The 21212-nt window shown below is 34.0% G+C and overlaps 1 protein-coding gene across 3 annotated transcripts; it reads right to left on the bottom strand.

The window, feature by feature from the left end:
* Positions 1-2882: 2882 nt before the first annotated feature.
* On the bottom strand, positions 2883-19468 carry LOC120348431 (outer dynein arm-docking complex subunit 4-like). Of its 3 annotated transcripts, none has more exons than XM_039418547.2 (13): positions 19245-19468; positions 15269-15400; positions 14859-15012; positions 14470-14566; positions 12047-12183; positions 11280-11507; positions 10145-10352; positions 9269-9355; positions 8602-8798; positions 8142-8265; positions 7906-7949; positions 6115-6157; positions 2883-3022 (listed from the first exon to the last, which is right to left on the bottom strand). In XM_039418547.2, exons 1-12 carry the CDS (start codon positions 19359-19361, stop codon positions 6117-6119), a joined length of 1566 nt encoding a protein of 521 aa, XP_039274481.1. In that variant the 5' UTR covers positions 19362-19468; the 3' UTR covers positions 2883-3022; positions 6115-6116. The 3 variants fall into 3 exon arrangements, with proteins under 3 accessions (XP_039274481.1, XP_039274479.1, XP_039274480.1); XM_039418545.2 differs by lacking the exon at positions 19245-19468 and adding an exon at positions 16253-16441; XM_039418546.2 differs by lacking the exons at positions 6115-6157; positions 19245-19468 and adding an exon at positions 16253-16441.
* Positions 19469-21212: the final 1744 nt, after the last annotated feature.

Here is a 21212-nt window from a genome sequence, read left to right as displayed (position 1 = left end):
GTTCGGGAGCGCTTCATTTAAGAAAGCACTTTCTCCGTTGTAAAGAGTCTGTAATTAGGGTTGCCAACTTTGTCCCATTCCGGGAAACCATAATGTCTAAAATTTGAAAATTGATGAAACAGAAGCTTGTGGAGCACGAAGACATCAAAAGCAACAGTGCGCGCCCGAGAGGGATGATGATGCAGCGTTATTTTCACAAACTGTAAATAAATTTACCATACTCAGAAAAACTTGTGAAATGGTAACTCTCTTGGGCATTAATGCAAAAACAAAACAAAACCTAAAACAGGGAAAATGTACAATTTGTGCCAATCAGATTGAAATATTTATCACATAAAAAATCAATCTTTCTGATATTTTGTTTTGTGATTATGCCACTTTAAGAAGATCTTTGTTACTAAGCTAAGTATCAATTTGAGTAAACTAATTAATCTGATCCTATCTTCACCTTTACTTGTCTTCCAACGAAATTTATTTTAATGGTATAATCTATTTTGTAATTGTTCAGTGTATTCGATAGTATTATGTCATCAGGACGTCACGGTTGACGAAAAATGTCTTATGCACACGTTTCAACTCACTTCTATTTGAATGAACCATACAGATGTAGGCTAATCATTTTTATTTCATTAAAACATATTTGCGTGAATTACATCGGTTTGCAGTTTTGAACGAAGCCGATACGCTTACACGTTTTTCTTTTTTAGAACGCCTTAGTTGTCAGTAAATGCCCGGACATTCGTTACCCAGCCCGAGTCACGGGACGCCAGACGTTAATTCCGGGACTGTTCCGGCCATTCCGGGACGGTTGGTAGCCCTATCTGTAATATAATAGCCTACAAGGGACCGGTTGGGTGGCGAAACATTGGCCAGTCAGAGACTTTTAACCACCAACATAATTGTTGATATAAGAAGACTTTTAGTTAGAGAATTTTAACCACCAACATAGTTGTTGATATAAAAAGATTGATTAATGATAAATAAAAATAAAATGTCTTGGGACTGATGTGGCCCGTGAACAACACAAAACTAATATTGTGGCCCCCGACAACATTCGACCACCCTGGGCTAGACTATTGGTTGCAGCTGTGGTTGTTTCAGCTAGATTTCCAGTCTATAGTCCAGTTTATGTCAAATTGTTGTTAGTTCTTAGGTAGGATACCAAGTGTGTTTATTTTTGATTTTATGGTTAATAGTTTCAGATAGATTCAGAATAACCAGGCAAGTGGTATAAAATACTCATATATATATTATACGTAACATGGAGTCATTATCGACATGCTAGTATGCAACAATTCTAAAATGAAAATGCATTAGAAATCACTTCGCCGAACGAATATTATGCGACAACGCCACTAAATCTTACAAGCATTTTGGAAATTTCTATCCAATTCCTACATTTGAGCAGTTATTTTTATGAAGACTTTGGCATATTAGACTTTAAATAATATATACTTAAATAGTATAATTATTCTTTCCAGAATGTAACCACGCCTGTTCATGGTTCTCTTTATACGACCATGGAGCAATAAGCAACCGAAGTTTGCAATGTCCAACTCTACAGCTGCTTATTCTAGCAAATCTACTATCATGTTATCAACATGCCACACACCCTTAATCCCGGCATATCGAATCAATTTTCATGTGTGGATCAGGGGCATATATGACAACTACACAGTAGGAAATAAAATCCTGCAACAAATCGTGAAATTGGCTAATACACATTTGAGCATCATGATATAGAAACTAAAACTATAATGTGCCACCAGTATACCTAACAGTAAAATAAAGTTGGTTTTATGCGCGATACCGCTGTATACAATTGCACTGACTTCTTCGGACGAGTATTGCAGCCGACACTTTGGGATAAAAAAAATATAAACTCCATGCAAAATATTTGGAATTGACAAAAATTATTCTGTTTCAGTTTAAATTTTCACTTTTGATAATTACTAAAACGTCACACTGACTGCAAATGGCCATTATATCAAAAATGCAGGACTATGACAATTAGCGATGGAGTAAATTTGTATTTCTACTTCCACGTGAAACAAGGGATACAAAGATACGACAATGGCATCCTGGATCACCTAATTGCGCAAATACGAATTTAGCCATAAGAATTAAAAGTATTTTATCGCCTAAACTTTTTTCCTGTGTATGGGAACGAATGCCCATTTTCTTTACCTATGTCGGAATAACTAGATCAGCAATAACCGAGCCTGGCATAAGCATGTATATACGTCCCCGTTTCTGACTTCGACACAAATAAGAAAAACGTCCAGCTTGTCGCCGTAACTATGCGAAAAAATGCTAACCACAGAAATTTAACGACCATTATATATACATTTAAACTGATGAGCAAAACTCCAGCCTGTTAACAGCTCGGAGTGGCTGTAATGCTTTTTCTCTGTAATGCTTTTATACATTACGCGCAGCCCTTCTGAAATAGGGTATATCCTCGCATTTTACGTAATATATAAATAACGCTTTAGTGAATAAATTACAATAGAATTAAGAGAGTTTATATACCCCCGCCAATCTTCACTGAAAAGTAATTTTTGTGGCTGTATCCATGAATTCAAACCGTATGGTTCCTCATATGTTTGATGTTGTGATGGCTAGCGTCAATGCGCTAATTTCATATAGTTGGTCAATTTTGTGGTTACTATATATCTTTGTAATAAAAGGCACATTTATGAAAGCAAATAATACTTTAAACAGCGGTGGTGCTTGTCGACCAAGGGCCAAAGATAAATTGAGATATCAATTTATCATTGGTTCATGTCCAACCAAAATTTTTAAAGTTTGGCATTGGTACCAAATTAAAGAAGACTCTTCACAAAAATATCGTCAACAACAGCAAAATGAACAGTGATATATCTACAGAATATGAAAAAATATAATGTTTACATGTTCATGAATACTAATCAAACAATATCCAACAAAATAAAATTGATAAAAATCAATTTCACATATAATTATTCAGTTTCTTCTTTTATTTCTTCTTCTGATTGTCCATCTTAAAAATAATGAAATATTTAAAGATAAGAGTATAAAAAATAATAGTAAACTGCATACAAAAGGAAATTTTTTCACCATAAAAAAAGGAGAGAAAAAAAATCATGACAAAGGGAGGATAAATAGTTTTACTGAACACATTGTTTCCACCGAAACGGATAATTTTATGCGGTAAACAACGTGAAATTTACGAACAAGGTGCTATCTATAGACAGCAGTTGAGTAGACCATGCTCTATTTTATGAAATACATTTCACTTTCCACGTTTTTAAAATTTTTTTTGAACTTCTATAGTTAGTTCAGCCTTTACCGGACGAGAGGCAGTAGTACGCCGTATGATTAAACCATCCTGTCGGCTGTTTATATGTCCCAAATAGTAATAAATTTTAAATTGTTAAGATATGGATTAGTTTGCTGTGATACTTATATACAGTTGGCAACGTTCGGTTGATTCTGAGATATCAAAGACCAGTATTAATGGTGAAGACCTGGCGATACATCATTTCACGAAGATGGGAGGTGCTTCGATAACGTTTCTGTATAAATTATTTGCGACTCCAGAAGTGTACCAATATAAAGGTAACTAATTTTGTTCGCCTATTTACATCAAGTTGTGTAAAGGGGCTGATACCTATGGGCAGGATGGGGGGCAGGGGGTTGGGGGGTTACTTGGGTCGTAAATTTTTGAGAAAATGGGTTATAAGCTAATTTGAGGACTTTCTTTTCCCGACTTCCTTATTCACTTTAAATAATACAAATCACAGCGCATTGGAAAGCGATTTTGCATAAAGCGTGTCAACGCCGTTTTTGTACATTTTGAAATGGGAAACAGATAAGTAAGACAAGCAAATAATGTATTTTATGGAAATTTCTCGAGATATCGGGGAGAAATATTATTTTGACCACGTAGAAAAGTCATTATTGCCGATTTATTTACGTGGCTAGTATCAGTGTTTTAACCAAAAGCTGTGTTACGCGAATACTCAACATTGGGTATTCAAGAGATTGCCAATTTACGGAGTTTTTGAGAATTATTTAATACGAAAATAACACGGACACGACCTAAAATTAAAAGCATAGAAATGTCAACTATCCGCTTTAAAAATATCGCATCCCGGGGTCAGTAATAATAATATTGTTTGCTTAAAACTGGGACCGTAATCATTAAACTGTGATACAAATTCTACACAGAAGATAGAAATCAGAATAAAATTAATTTGTTTTATGAATGCACTCCTTATTAATTGTCTTTAACATCTTCGCCGATGTGAACTCACAATTCTGTCCGAAATATAAAAACCAAACCCCCGATATCCGCCGTTGCCTGATATTTGATATTTGCTAGTGAATAAAAAAGTGCATTAATATAGTTTAACAACATTAATCGGAATGTCGCCGCCGAAAATCTATTGTGGTGACAAAAATTCACTGCAGCTTTCGATTATGACAAAATCATGAAATAAAAAACGCCGCATTGTTACGGAGTTACAGGTAAGAATTATCCGAGGGCTATCACTAACAGGTAAAAACGATAAAGCGTGTCAACGCCGTTTTTGTAAATTCAGAAACGTCGAAACAGATAAGTAAGACAAGTAAATAATGTATTTTATGGAAATTTCTTGAGGTAATTCCAAAATGACTCCAGAAGTGTACCAATATAGAGGTAACTAATTTTGTTCGCCTATTTACATCAAGTTGTGTAAAGGGGCTGATACCTATGGGCAGAATGGGGGGTTACTTGGGTCGTAAATTTTTGAGAAAATGGGTTATAAGCTAATTTGAGGACTTTCTTTTCCCGATTTACTTATTCACTTTAAATAATATAAATCACAGCGCATTGGAAAGCGATTTTGCATGAAGCGTGTCAACGCCGTTTTTGTACATTTTGAAATGGGAAACAGATAAGTAAGACAAGTAAATAATGTATTTTATGAAAATTTCTTGAGGTATTGGGAAGAAATATCACTATTTTGATCACGTAGAAATGTTATTATTGAATAATATAGTTCGCTTAAAATTGGGAGCGTAATTTACAAACTGTGAAACAAATCCTACACAGAAGATAAAAGTCAATAAAATTAATTCGTTTTGTGAATGCACTCCTTAATGGTTGTCTCTAACATCTTCACCGATGTGAACTCACAATTTCGTTTGAAATATGAAAATCAAACTACGATATCCGCCGTTGCGTGAGAATTAATATTTGCTAATGAATAAAAAAAAGTGCTTTAATATAGTTTAACAACATTATTTGGAATGTCTCAATAGCTGTCTTTAACATCTTCGCCGATGTGAACTCAGAATTCCGTTCGAAATATAAAAACCAAACTACGATATCCGCCGTTGCGTGAGAATTAATATTTGCTAATGAATGAAAAAACTGTTTTAATATAGTTTAACAACATTAATTGGAATGTCCTAAATAGTTGTCTTTAACCTCTTCGCCGATGTGAACTCACAATTCTGTCCAAAATATAAAAATCAAACTACTATATCCACCGTTGCGTGAGAATTAATATTTGCTAGTGAATAATATAATATTAATATAGTTTCAATATAGTTGGAATGTGGTTGGAACAATAATTGGAATGTGGGCCGCCGAAAAAACGATCGCGGTGACAAAAAATTTACTACAGCCTTCCATTATGAAATAAAAGCGCCGCATTGTTACGGAGTTCTCAGTCTTCTAGTAAATTCCGAAAAAAAACTTATTGTAACGGCGATCGTTTTCAATAAGATTTTGAATACCCAAACCAAATATAAAATCATGATATTTGGTGAATTTGCGCTATGTTAATTATATTATGCTATATAAATCCAACACTTATCTGACTGAAAACTAGACTTCTTCAGACCTAATAGATAAAATTATCTTGTAACCTTATTATATTTCTAAAATCTCATAACATTTTACAGAAAAATTTGCTTTTCAAAACATGGTAATTATGCTAAATCAAACTACACTTTAGTTAATAACATCTCATTGAAATATCCTGTTCATATATAACATGTATCATTCAACTTTCTACCTTTCTCTAATATTTGAAATATGAAAATCACAAAATGTAAATTTCATATTTTACAATAAAATACCTCTAACAGTTTCCTGCTCTTGGCTGCCCTCCGCTGATAAAATCTTGATAAAAAGATCATATATTTAGTTTTTAAATAACGAAACTGACGTGAATAAAATTGATGAATATTTACAAGTGTCCTATTCCGAAGCTACATATTACATTCATTATAATTAAAACTTAATGTATTTAACAAAATTTCCTGCATTCTCAGTAAATTAGGCTGGGTCTATTTTAGGATAAAGTTTTTATATTTAATCTGGGGAGGAGAAAGCAGATAAACTGCTAATCATATGGCGAACCATGGTCCCTCAACCGTTCACCAGTCCATGTAGAGCAAGGGAATAGTTGGCCAGTTATTTGTTTCAGACGCATGAACTTGACAGCTTAAATAATAATAATTGCCAATTTATTCATTTATCACTATTACGAGACGAATGAACATACATACATAGCGGAGGAAGTCGTAATCGACCAGCGTTAATGTTAACCACCCTACAGAGGTGAGGAGTCAGCGATTCTCTGATACATTATTATCCTCACAGGATTCAAACATGCAAACCCACGCAATGAAATCAGAGGTGGGGTGGCAAGCATATTCCTAAAGCTTAGCATGATGTGTCAACCGTTGCACCATGTTTAATAACGAATGGAGTAATGAATTAATGAAAACGAAATCCTGATAAGAATGTGACAAAAACTGTGATTTCAAGTAAAACTTATTATTGTGTTTTGTTTGACATCATTTCATTACAAAAAATAAACATCACATAGCATAGTCAAATTAAATCCCCAGTATGAAATGTAAAGTGGGATGAATTTTAAATATATATTTGATATAAATTCAGGGGAAAAAAAAGTCAACAAAATAGCCTAATCACCGAATACCAATTGGGTATGGGAATAGCTAACCCCTTACATATGTGTGGACTTCGATAGTGGAGAAAGTGCCAACTGACCAGCGGCCCTCACAGACATAAATATCCCACAGGATTCCAACCTGCAAACTCGACGGTGAACACAATCCTGACACTTAGCCCAATCCGCTAATGCCTAAATGCCATATGGTATAGAGCAGGGCTACTAAACTGGTGGACCGCGGTCCAAATCCGAACCATTCGGGTATTCGGTTCGGATCGCGCATAATCCTTTATTTTGGATCATTAGCCCCACTTTTGAAGTTTCCTTTTATAAAATCACTTTTATAGATTTAAATATATATGGAAAGAATTATAACGTCATAATAAACAATCTTGGGTGCTCCCGAAGTATGCAAACCAAGATGGCGGACATCGGAACGTAACATGGGTAACAGGTTAGGGTTAGGCGATAATTTTTTTCCCATTTTCCTTATTTTAGTCCTATTATCAGTTCGAAGACTAGCCAAGAGCCTCCTGTAGTATTTTGACCTAAAATTATGGCCTAACCCTAACCTAGTACACATATTACATTCCGATGTCCGCCATCTTGGTTCGCATACTTCGGGAGCCCCCAATCTTGATTAGCTAATAATCATTAGTCGGCCGAGGAAGTGCGCGTTTAAGGGTGCCGAAATATAATTTCTGGAAAGACCGGACCCAAATATTTTTTGAAGTTTTGCATGCGGATCTTCGATAAAAATAGTTGAGTAGCCCTGGTATAGAGAACCACATGGCAGCCACGGTGATTAAGAGATATCTAACCATGTGATAGATTCAAATGCATGGAATTATATGGTGCAAGAAATAACCTACCAGCAGTTTTAAAAAGCACCTACCAAATTTTATTCAACATTACATAGTGTCAAAAGCTGACCCCCAATTTTTCTCACCTGATTTCTCTTCAACTCCACTCTCCTCTTTCTTTTTGGTAATCCTGTCAGGAAATCAATTTCATTATAATTAATATATTAACGTTGTCGTATTGGATTTGCACAGAAATAACCCACCAAAAATGAGAATACCATACAGGAATTTATATCTATTAATTTCCCATAGAATTTGAACTCCTGTTAAATAATTACCTTATTTTAACGTGACTGAAAATAAAAAAATAAAATCGAAATACCTTTCTCTAACATCAGTTAATGCCTTCATAATAGCTTGCTCTGCTGCGTCATCTCCTTGAAGCTTCGCCATTTCTAATGACTGTTCAAATGATTCGACAGCAGCTTCATATTGTTCAAGTTTAACTATAAATTACAAACAGAGTCTTATGTAGTCTGATTGGTCCTTGTAAATTTTATGCTAAATTGGCTGGTTCATGAGAAAATGATTACATGCTTGATAATGATTGTTTGATTTGAAAATTTCTTTCTTCTGATTTCTTCATGAAACCTCTAACAGATTTTGATTGATATAAAATTCAGCTAATCCACTACAAATGTGGCCACAAAAGCTTGCTGGTAGTAAATTTCAGCAATAGTTTTGTTGTATTCAGTTTTTTATTACAAAAGACTCGCATTCTTAAACATTGATCAATATTCCAATTTTATTTCAGAAAAAAAACTAAAACTTCAGAAACGAACCTTCGGCTTGTGCTATCAATACACTTGCATTCAGTTGCCAGACGTCATCTTCTGCTTTTTTTGCTTCAAGTAGTGAGTTTTTGCCAAATTCTCGTGCTTTCTCACACTCATCAAGCTCAAGATGACATCTCCCAATTTCATGGAAAAGCCAAGTACTCTCGAGCGCTGATTTACTAAGTGGGATCTTTTGTGTCCAGCTATTCAAAGAATTTGATGTAAAAAAATTCTGTATTTAAATGCCAAGTTTAAAAATCTCTCCGGAAGATTATTGTATTTTCTGTAATTATATTAGACAGCATGAATTAACCTTATCAAATAGTTTAAGTATCCAAGATTCCTGTCCTGCAATTCATTTTAGTTTCAAATATTCATTCAGTACAGAAAATTAATCCATGATATAGCCTACTAAATTTTATGGCATATTTATTCCAAAAAATACAGTTTGACTTAATACTACCTGAGCAGTAGTAAGTACACTTAATAAATACATCAATAAGTAAATTTCGCCGGCAAACTCCTGTTGTATAAATTTAATACATTTTTTATATTTCATCTGAAGCCTTGAGGGGATAAGTTATTTTAAAAAAACTTGTATTTGTGGATGAACGATATTATTTTTCATTTGATTCAATAGTTAGAAGGTTGCAATTTGAAAAATAATACTTACCATTCTATTGCCTTTTGGAATTTTCCAACTCTGGCATAAACTCTTCCAAGATTATCAAGCGCTCTAGACTCTGCATCTGACAATTTGCTGAAATACAAATATAATTGAATGAATGAAGGAGGAAATTTTCCCCAGAGTAATGCCAATTTAGTACAATACCAAAATATACCAAATAAAAAAATCAATATCAAGTGCCGAGATAATTCTTTAAAACTGGAAGTGGCATATTCAAATCAGTTAGATAAATATTAACATTTTAAATAAATTTTATTAATCTAAATAGAATTGAGCAAGCGAGTTAAAAATTATTACCTGTTTATCAAATAATAACACAAAACTAGAAATCGAAAAAGAATTTAAAGAAGAAAAATGGATTTTTAATGAATATTTACTGCTGTACAAGTAGGCAATATACATAAAGAAACAAAAGTTGTTTTTTGAAGTTTGCACATTGTCAACACAGTCCCATCATTTCACTCTAAATGTAAAAATCGGACAAGCTGTGCCAAACCAAAGGAATTCAGGTCCGAGTGAATATAGAACGTTCCAAACATTTGTTGCGTTTATAGTGAAATTAGAAAATCAGAATTTTGTGCATTTGAAACTGTGTAATTTCCACATTATTAACAAATATTAAGTAAATAATATAAATGGAAATTAACAATTGAAAATTCTACTTGTACAGTGTACTTCATGTACGAAAAAATATATGAAAGTACAAAAGTTGAGGACGGAAATACATTAGGTTTGTTTGAAACAAACGCATTACGTTGCTTATATAATTGCTATATAGCATAGTAGCAAAATAAAGTTGGAAAAAGTTAAAAAGCAACGAAAATTTACATAATATTATTATATAAACATAAATTGACATACTGTTCATGCGCGATTGCCAAATCTCTTTGATGGTGTTCAAGTGCTTTGTCGGTTTGTCCAAGTTCAAGATGTGCATTCCCAACACAACTATGTAAATTTGCAACAACATCGGGTTTGTTTGGAATATCTGATTCATTCATTTTTAAAACAGTTCGAAGAGTCTTGTCTGCAAGAGTAAGACTGTCTGATGCTCGCCCATCAGCTAATGCTGAAATGGAGGAAAAAATATTTCATCAAGATTCAAGCTTTTGTATACCGTATTTGCTCGTTTTGTAGCCCGGGCCTATATTTTTTTCAACCAACTCACTAACCGGGCCCTTATTCAAACCGGCCCTTATTCAAGCACGGGCGCTTGTTATTTTCGATCGTTACAATAATTTATATATTGGTATTTCCAGTTCTCAAGTATGATTTAAACAAGAATAACGAAAATTTCGACTTTTCCTAGGCACCGCAGGTACAAATCCGCAAAAGAAGAAAAGTTTTGCGACACCCTATCAATATTGAAACGACGCACTTGGGCGTTGCGACGCCCAGTTTGAGAACTGTGGTGTTACGTAATCAATGCTATCTGTTATGTACTTGGACGCCTGAGGCGTGAGTGTTATCTACCGGCGCTCAAAATTCAACAGCGTTGTGACAAAAGCGCTACTTATTTCCCATTGTTCTCTAACACTAAAAAATCAGCTTCTACATCGGGCGGGTATTCAAGCACCGGCCCTTATTTATCTTTATGTTCTGTTCACACGGGCGGCTATTTAAACGGGCCTATAATCAAGATTGGGCTGTAAAACGAGCATATACGGTATCTGCTTCATAATTTTTATATTACAACTTAAATTCAACACGAGTGGGATTGCTTGAAGCAAATTCAAAATCCATCAGCCATGGGGTCAAATAAAAATTACTGAGAAAATAATTGCAAATAGCCATTATTGTGCTGAGATACAAAGTACACATTTTGTATTTTAACAATTTGTGCACAATTTTAGGGGCTGCCGAAGTATGTGCACCAAGATGGCACACAACCTTACCTGGTAAGTAAGGTTCAGGTTGTGCGCCATCTCTGTGCACAAACTTCGGGAGCTCCCAATTTTAATATTGAAAGAAAATAATTTGTAATAGAGTTGAGAACCTTGATCAATCTCTTCTAGATTTTTCAATATAAATTTAGTCGGATCATCATAAGTTGCATCTGTTGCTTTCCTGTTTGACCATTTTTGTTGCATCAGAGCTTTATCTCGCTTTCTTGCATACATTGGTTTCTGTTGTCTCCAAAATTCAGTTCTTGTATCGAGATAATTAATTCCAGATGACACTAAGTCATATATGCTCATACCACCTGAACTGCCTTTTACCAAATCTGCAATGATTTAATTGGGTCAGGATATAAATTTTAAACTTTGTTCAAACATCTTTGAGCTTCCTTCATGACAACGTCCTTGAATTTTACATTTGTAAAATCAGACAGAAAATTGTACTGTCTACAATAGCTTGATCTGAAAGACTGAATGTGTCAAAAATTATATTTTTATTGTGAAAAAAGAATGTGTGTGTCTGCATCAATGAGGAACTTGTTGTTGCTTTTCTGCAATTCTTATAATATTAGGTTAATAGTATGTAGTTTTGAGCCTTACATATGCAGCATTTATATCAGGACAGAGCCGATTTCTGAAACGAGGTTTCACAAAATTCATATGTTAAAAGACGGAATCGCACACATATGATATACTAAAAAAAATTCATAACGTTTTGTCATCCCTGGTTTAGAACTATGACCTAAAAAATGGAATACATTAAAACCAAAACCGTAAACTTTTGGTAATGGCCATAAATGCCATTATTGTTACTGGAGAATTTCATTCCATTTCAAGAATAAATGAAAAAAATGTGTAAATATACCTTCATCTTTCAATAATTTTTCAAGATATTCTTTGTCAGCATATAATTCTCCGAGTAAGGCTTTGGCTGTTTTATCGCTTGTACCACTTTTGGTTTTATGAACCCGTGTTGTTTTTTGAGCTGCTTTGTTGGGTTGTCTGGATGAATTAGATACGGGATGGAATGAGAGGAACATGAAAAGTGTAACAACAAAAATCTAAATTTATCATTTGTCTAGTACAGTGGTTCCCAACCTTTTGTCGCGGCACACTATTGAGCTATTTAAGTATTCGCGGCACACCTATCACAAAACAGGAACATTTTCTACTCTTGAAGCCATTTAGCTATAAAATTATAAATACCATAGAAGATCAGATAAGGGAAATTCTATTTTTGATAATATAACATATCTTGTATTTAAAATAGATGGTTAATAGTTACTGATATTATAACTGTTTTTTTACAATAATGTACATGAGACCCATCTTCAGAGCACCTCACATTATTGTAAAAGATGCGCGGCCGCACTGGTAATACGAGACAGGATACGCTTTGGTTTTTCTCGACCTTCCCCTGGGTGTAGCCTTATTATTATCACATGTATTCTCACTTTTGCACAACCTAATTCATTTTTGTTACAATTTAATGTTTCTCCCATTGCCAAAATCATTCAACGATGTAATTATCGGCACTAGCGAAAGAAATGAAAGAGGCAAACAAACTGTATTTCATTACAACAATTAATTATTATCGCTAAAAACACCAAATAGGTTCAATTTTCCCCGATGAACGAATCAATTCATGTTATGAATTTCGTGCAATGCCTGAGCATAATTTGATGGCAAAGATTGTAGCATTTACTATGTCAAAAACCCTTATTCGACTTTTCAGACCGCAGAAACTATCTGAAAAATAACCGTTTCTGTGTTCGAGATATGAAATAATCGTCAATTCCACCACGCTTTCGTGAATTAGTGCAATTTACTAAATTTAATGAATGTATGGTTACAGATCGCAAGAATGGGCAAAACAAAATATTTTTATCGAATGGAATAATTCGAATATTTTTAACAAATTGTCGAATACCGGATATTTTTAATACAAATACAATGGGCATCCAGAATGCTAGACATTCTAATGTTGGTGAGCTATTTCCACCCATCCTCTCTTTTTTACAAGGACTAACTCTTATGCAACGTTTGGTTTTATCTTCCTAGGAGAACCATGCGTTCATATGGGCGACATATGTTAAAGACGGCTATTAAAGAGTGAATTCGGGATTTTATTCTGATTTTTATCTTTTTTATCCCAATTTTAAGCTAACAATATTATCATTTCTGACGTCGGAATGCGGATATTTATAAAGACGATAGTTGACCTTTATTTAATTTTACTTTCCTATTGTGTCTGTTTTATTTTCATATTAATTGGTGAATAAAAAACCTGCAAAGTCATTGCGTGAATCCGGAATGTTATTTTGAGTTTAAATAATAATTAAATAAATGGGCAATAATGGGAATTCTCAAATAATAATTCCCTGGTCCAATTTGGGAAAAATTTCCCACAATAATTTATTCCCTTGGTTGACATTTTCAATTTTACGATACAGTGTTGGCGGCTGGCGCGCATTATTCAAAACTTAGAATTGAAACAATACCCAAATACCTGGAATATGACTCCTCAAATTTGTCGTTTTTGTTTGTTAGCAAAAGCCATGAGCCTTGTGGAATTCAAGGGATTAGAAATTGGAATCACTTGAAATAAATTCAAAAATGAAATCTCTTTGCGGCACACCAAAATCTTTTCGCGGCACACTAATGTGCCGCGACACCCTGGTTCATAACCACTGGTCTAGTAAATTATTTGTATTCAAATAGTTTGCTATTCTAGGATAATTCTGTAAGTGCAAATAGAGTATTTAAATTGTTCAATCTTGTTCAATTGTTATAGAATGAGTGATATACTAAAAAATACCAAGTGCAATCATTCAGTATCAAAAAACTTATGCATGAAATCATTATTTTCAGTTTCAGAATAATATAAACATTTCTGAATTACGGTATGTAACAAATAAGTAATGACTTGTGCAGTTAATTGTCATCTTTGTCACAGAAATCGACCTAGAGTGCAGAGCACTTTGAGCGTCTCCGGACGTTGGAGAATATTATTATCAACAAGATAGTAACCTAAATCTAGAACCAGTTCTGTCAGTCAATTGCAATGAAATCCTGTATCCTAAACCTAAAGTATTATAATTTGTGTTAAAATATTCATGATTTCTTGCATGTCGAAATAAAGTTATTGTCCATTGACCAAATTGGAAAAACATTTTTTCATCTGAACAAGGCAGATCAAACCAAGAGAAAAGTGCATATTTGTTGAATACCCATGTAGAGTTTCTGCCATTGAAAATGTAAAGAAATGATAAAGACAGTGCAAATAACCTGTAAGCTCCCCTGGGTTTCGCTTTTCCCTTTCCTTCATCCATCTTATTGAAAAATGATAAATCACCTTTGTTTTCAAGTTTAACAGAGGATGGACCTGAATTTTTAGACAAATTAGGAGAAGTTATAAAAACAGAAAGGGTGAAGTTGCATTGAATATACTGTCTTGAACCTATTCAGGGAACTCATATGTCCTGGATCCGATGATGAATTTGGGATGACCAAAGAACTGACCAGAACTCAAATCGAAGCTTGAGCTACATCTTTACAGCACTAATAACTAGACGAAACATTTAGAATTGGGAAATTTAGATAATTGGCATGGAGGTTACTTGATTATTTCGTAAATACAAATTCAAATAAAGCTGAATATATTTTATAACACTTACTTCCTACACAATTATCAATTGCTTCCTGCGCTTTTTGAATTCCGAGTCTGAATTCTTGAAGTTCTGGACGTAATTTATGTCCTCTATGGTAAAATACAAGAGCGTATTCGAAATCTCCCATTTGGTATAGAGCTTCAGCTTTCTGATATAAGCCCTGAATGAGATAATATGAAAATCATTTAAAATAATAGAAAAATCATTTACAAGAAATCGTTCATAGACAAGGGTATCAACAATTAGGTAGGCGTTCCTCCAATTGATCATATATTTGGTAATCTACATTTTTTCTAGTGTATTATAAGGTTTGAACTCGGATTATCACGTTTGCGATGTGAGGTACCAATAATAACCATAAAATCACAGAATCTTAATAAATATTGGCCGTTCCATTTTTATATAAAGCAGCTAACTTTATGAAATTCTTTCTCTTCTGAAAGTGAAGCTTCAGCATCTTTCAATGCTTCTTGTGCATTACCAATCTGGAGATAACACTTTGATCTTGCAACAAGACAATTCTTGTCTGTCGGCTGAATACTCAGGGCCTGAAAAATAAAACTCAAACTGTAAGCAATTGGTATACTTTAGCATTAGACATAGGTAATAAAGGTTCCATAAGGTTGAAAAATCATCTAGGCATATTTTTTTTTTATATTCATTTATGGCAGACACTTGAAACATCTATATAGAATGATAGATAAAAAAAAAGCACAACGAACAATTATAGTGATAAACAATGAGCAGAAAATAATGCATAAAATTAATATGAGCAAATAGTATAAGCACTCTTAGACTACTACTACTACAAAACTCTTTTATAACAAGACCGCTACACCATCCTTACTTTACATCATAGATTCATGGTGTCTTAAAAATATATTTTTATAATAATTTGAAGAAAATATTACATAATAATATATATTACATATTTTGGCAAGATATTGCAATTATGGTATACAACACTGGCCATTGATTGTAATCGGCCACAAATGAGTCGAATCCCTCCCCTCTTTTATTCACTTCACTTCGTACTGGCCAATGCCGTCCCATACATTCGCTAAAAATAAGTCACCGCGAAGCAACCTTCTAATTTATCTTGAGAAATGGCGGACATGGGGCTTGAAACCAACATAACAAAATTGTGACTACAACATAGCTCGAACCAATTACCTAACCATTAAATTATTATCTAGATTGGGAAATTCAGAATTGTTTGATATATATTGAAAATTCTATTAGTTTAAAGTGAGTTATTGTGTTTTAACATTGAAAAAAAAAATTTCAACTATTTAGGTGGAGATATACTTCTCATATGCAATAATGTGACAATCTATAGGTGAAAACAGATTATGTCATGAAATGTCGTAGCAAATTTACAAGTTAATAAGAATTCTTACTTTGCAGAAATCTTCCAACGCAATGTGAAAATTTTGTTGCAATCTATTTTTTTCAGCTCTTTTAAAATACATATCAGCATATTTTTCATCATATTTTGTTTTTTTGTCTGGTTTTTTGATCTCTACACCATATTTATTAACTACTTTATTTTTTTCCTTTGCACTCTTTTCCATTATGAACTAATCTTTGCTGATAGTTATCCTGAATTTAATAACATAAATTTTGGAATACTGAATCAAAATTTTTAATCAATAACCTCAAAATCAGATTCCCCGATGAACGCTAAATCTGTGAGCACTGTTATAAACAGTAAAACCTTTATGATAACTTTTTACAGCTGGAGCAAGCTTATAGCAAAGTACCTCTGCATAACAGATTCTCTGATTATGGGCATTCTATTCGCCCTGTTATGTCTGGATAAAGTCATTTTTCAACTTCCAAATATGAAAACCCGTTTTAATGATAAACGAAATCTTCAGAAGTCATTAGTATACCGCTCATACTCCAAGCATAACTGCGTTTGGTATAGTTTTGTATTGAAAAATAAATTGTATGGAATAAATATTTAAAATGCTTAAATTAGAAGTTTATGACAGAATGTATAACACAATACTCTGCCTTCAATATGAGCAAAAAAATAAAATATGCTTGTTAAATGGTTAAATTCATGACTGACGGAAACTGGTAACCATATGAATTTGTGGACCATTATATGATTATGCCATTCTTTCCACACACTCTATATATAAATCATATCCTGCCTCCACAACTAATCTTACATTGAACTGCATTACACCATGTATAATACAAGTGATGCCTTATTATAAAATATTACACTGAGAGGTAATGACTCTATACATTCTTATACACCCAGTGCATGAACTTTTTATAATCGTTATTTTATTTTCTGGGCAGAAAAAGAATTGTTGCTATGTATCTAGTAACGCACCATAAACTTCATTTTCAGTCTCTCATTAGGAAAAAGAGAAAGGAAGAGCTTGTTTTACGAGAGTGTAGACAAAAATGACAATATTTTAGTTCTAAGCAAATAGTGTAATTGTCTGCTTTTCATGTTTTATATATTTACTTTGGTGGGTAGGTGGTATTTTAATTGATAAAATACTTAACCAAACATGAGTGTTAGAAACTTATCTTTGAATGAAAAAACTAATATGCTTGACCAAAATAACATACCGGTGAATAATTTTATTTTATCTTCAATAAAAAGTGACATCTAGGCATAATTGACTTCATTGTTGGATTACTTTCTAGGGCAAACAAGCCTCTATAGAAAAATTAATTTGTGAACAATTTAACAAGATGTCAGAGCATTATTCTTTAAACTGTTGATTCATGGTATTGGGATATATAAATAGCAGGAAGACTTACTTCCTAAGAACGAGCAGATGAGTCAGTCGAAAAGCAAGAAGCTCAGGTAAATTTGGCCCATTACAATATTGAACTAAAACACCGGTATTCCAGAGGAATTGTTTTAAAAGCATAGGCTGGCTTAAGTTATCAGATAGTTTTTAGTGAAAAAAAAAACAAATTCGGATATCAGTACTTTATGTTGGAAGCTGGCACTGCAATTATTTTCAAAAAATGGTATTTTTGAAGTCAATTGCAGTCTATGAATAATGCTTTACTAATGAAAAGGACAACTGAATACTCTTTGGAAACTATTGGATATAATTAAAAACAAATTCAGGATAAGTCTATGTTTTGAATGAAACCAGGCAGAAGAAAATCCTGTTGCAAATAACAAATTGTGATTCTGGCTGTGAATATACCATTGCTTCAACATTAATGACTAATATCAAGGTATGATAGAAAGAGCTTCAAAGTGAAAGGCAAGATTAATTCAGTTATACAGGGAAATCGTCGATTCTGCAATCCATGTTAGATAATTGGAAGAACGAGATTTTATTACCTCAGCACAGTTCTTCGATTCCAAGAATAACTCCTATATTAAAAGACATTAACTAAAACGATGAATGCAAACCCCTCCTTTACAAGACAAGCTGGCGCCTCCATATCCCCACCAAACGCAAACCAATACCACACAATAAACTAAAAGAAAGAAAATCTAATAAAGCTATAATTCTGTAATTGGATTACTAGGAAAAAATAATTTGTTTCACCAAAAAAAAATTATCATAGCATTCACAAGTTTTTAGCAAAAAAGGATGAATGCTGACATGTGACAGCCGACGCATGTGTGACAGACTTTTCGAAAAAGTCTACAGAGTTTTTTTTTTAAGAATTCTATTAGATGAAGAAAAAAATCCATATTAATCACTAATCTCTCAATATGCAACACATCTATGAAATATCGAGCAAATGGCAACAGTCATTAGGGCCAGCGGTCGATTAGACAGTGATTCTTTCCGGGTAATAATTACAGATGTTCTAATTAAACAAAGTTCATAAAAATTGGTAAGTTTCAACTTAAGAACTTTGTGTTGTGCGTAAACATTCAGGAGGATTTACATATTTACATATTTCTCCCGGGGGAGAGGAAAGCCGATAAGACGGCTTATCCATATGGCGAACCACGGCCTCTCGTCCGGTTACCATTCCAAGTCGGGTATGGGATTAGTTTTACTGTATTGTTTGTTTTCGGAAGCATGAACTTGGTGGTGGAGGAAGCCGTAACCGACCAGCGGTTACGTGAACCACCCAACGACGGCGAGGAGTCCAGCAATCCTCTCGCACATAACCATCCCTGCATGGGATTCGAACCTGCGAACCCAAGCAGAGTAGTTAGAGGTGCGGTGGCGAGCGTATTCCTAACGCTTAGCCCGTTGAGCCACACCGCCGCGCCTGATATCCTGATACCGTGATATCAGAATATACGGTACTTAAATACTGACGAAAATTAGGGTATATAAATAAAAATTATTGAATAATTTGTTGCCATATATTGTTATAAATTAAATATAAATTGAGACAACAAGAAAATAAAGTAAATCTGTAAATGGAAGTTTATACCGTTGTATAACTCTCCAATGCTTTCTGAAATTCTCCCGCGTTATAAAGTTTGTCTCCTTCCGCTACGTAAGTAGGAAAAGAACTTTTAGGTTCATCTTCTCCTTCTTCGTCATACATTCTCTTATACAAATACCTTATATGTGTTAAACAGTAAAAGTAACGAATAACTTTACAACCTAGAAAATCAGAACGTCATAAAACAATGGGAGCAGGATAAGAATGCGGCGGCGTGTTGTCATAACAACTGCAAAGAGTAGTCTCCTAGAAGCCTGCACATTTATTTTTGTTATACCGGATGTTTCTCCTAGGGTTGATTTCCGTAACAATGATAAAAAAGTCGACGTAACAATTGTAAATTTTTGCAGACGCTCAGATCTTTCGTTTGCTCAGACAAATATTCAAGCATGGTCGTGAACATTGCCTCGTTTTTTGCGGTTTTGCCTGTTATTTGTCAGTTTCAGTTGTGTTTCCAAAAATTAGTTGTAAATGGGGTATTTTGCTTTTAGTTCTGTCTTCCGATGAGTTTTAGTTTAGTAGCAATAATCTAAAACTAGTTTCGGAGAAGCAGCGATAGACTAAATTAACTATCAGTACGCGCGGGCGGCACGTGATTGTATATTTTAATGAAAATAATGATTTTGAGCATGTAGCCTAAATCAGTTTTTCAAGTGTCAAATCTCTAAAACACTTGCAAAATAAGCATCCCAAATTTTATAGTACTGTACATGGAGAATTTTTCTGGGGTCAAGGGTCATGCCAGCAGCAGCAACATAAAAAAATATTGCAGGTGCAGATATAATTTCCATGTGAATCCAAATCATTTTTGTCCAATGCGAAAAAAAGAGGACTTGCACGGGTCACGTGACTTTGTTACTGGACGGCAATAAAACAAAAACGTCCATTTGGCTCCTGTCAGTTGCAAGTCGGATTATACGTTTCCGTTTTGTTTGGCTGTTGAAAATGGTTATTTCGTATTGTTCCGTTGGCTGTACGTATAATATATAGACAACGAAATGGATCTTAAGTTATATTCCACTGATTTCAAAAGATCCGGAACGTCGCGCAATGTGGATATCATCTATTGCAGGTTCGTCCAACCCGTGGCCGAGGAGTTCCGAGTGGCCTGCGCTGTATTTTCGGAATTAAATAAAAAAAGGAGTAAAACTTCTATTTTTCGAGTGATGTAATTAATATGAAGATTTGATACAAACAATTTGTTCATTTTCCTGAAATGCGCTCTGCTGGCCCTTTCAAACGAGCCATGAGTGCCATTTTGAATAGAAACCAACTGGAAGATATCGATACATAAATAGTCGCTTACACCCTTGGGCAGAATGGCAGTTTTAATGACCTCATTATTTGGCAGCACTTACTTGTACAAGCAAGTTTTTTCACATATGAACCATGTCAAATCCCCTGTGAGATCACTAATTTCTGATAGTCATATGGAAAATTCGCTTCGCATTCCTACATCGTCCATCTCAGCAAATATTGACAAACTTGTTAGCAAAAAACAGTGCCAAACTTCACACTAAAATATCTACGTGTAGAAAAAAACTTTGTTGACTTTACTGTATTTTCATTTTTTTATTGTTCTTATTATTGAAAAAGTTTGGTGCAAGGGTTTTGTTTGTTTTTTCATTAACTTTTAGTCAGTGTAGCAAAACTAGAACATAATAACCATGTGGCCCGCGCAATTAATAGTAAACTAAATATGGCCCGTCGGCCAAAAAGTTTGGCCGACCCTGATCTATTGCCTATTGGCAGAACTGCTTGGTGTCAAGTCCAGAAGCCATCTCACTTGTGTTTCACTGTTTGCGGACAGCACTTCGTTTATGGTGAGTGATAATGTCGTGATAGTGTGCCGTTATCAATTTCTTTAAATGTTCACAAGCTCCCTTATTTCAATGGAAAGCAGATGACAAACTACTGTTATTGGTAGGCCTAGGCGTGGGCCTACTTGCAGTT

Source organism: Styela clava, chromosome 1, assembly GCF_964204865.1.
Source record: "Styela clava chromosome 1, kaStyClav1.hap1.2, whole genome shotgun sequence".
In the NCBI taxonomy this organism is placed as follows: Eukaryota; Metazoa; Chordata; class Ascidiacea; order Stolidobranchia; family Styelidae; genus Styela; species Styela clava.
The sequence above is the reverse complement of the archived record's forward strand: the minus strand, read 5'-3'. Positions and strand labels throughout refer to the sequence as shown.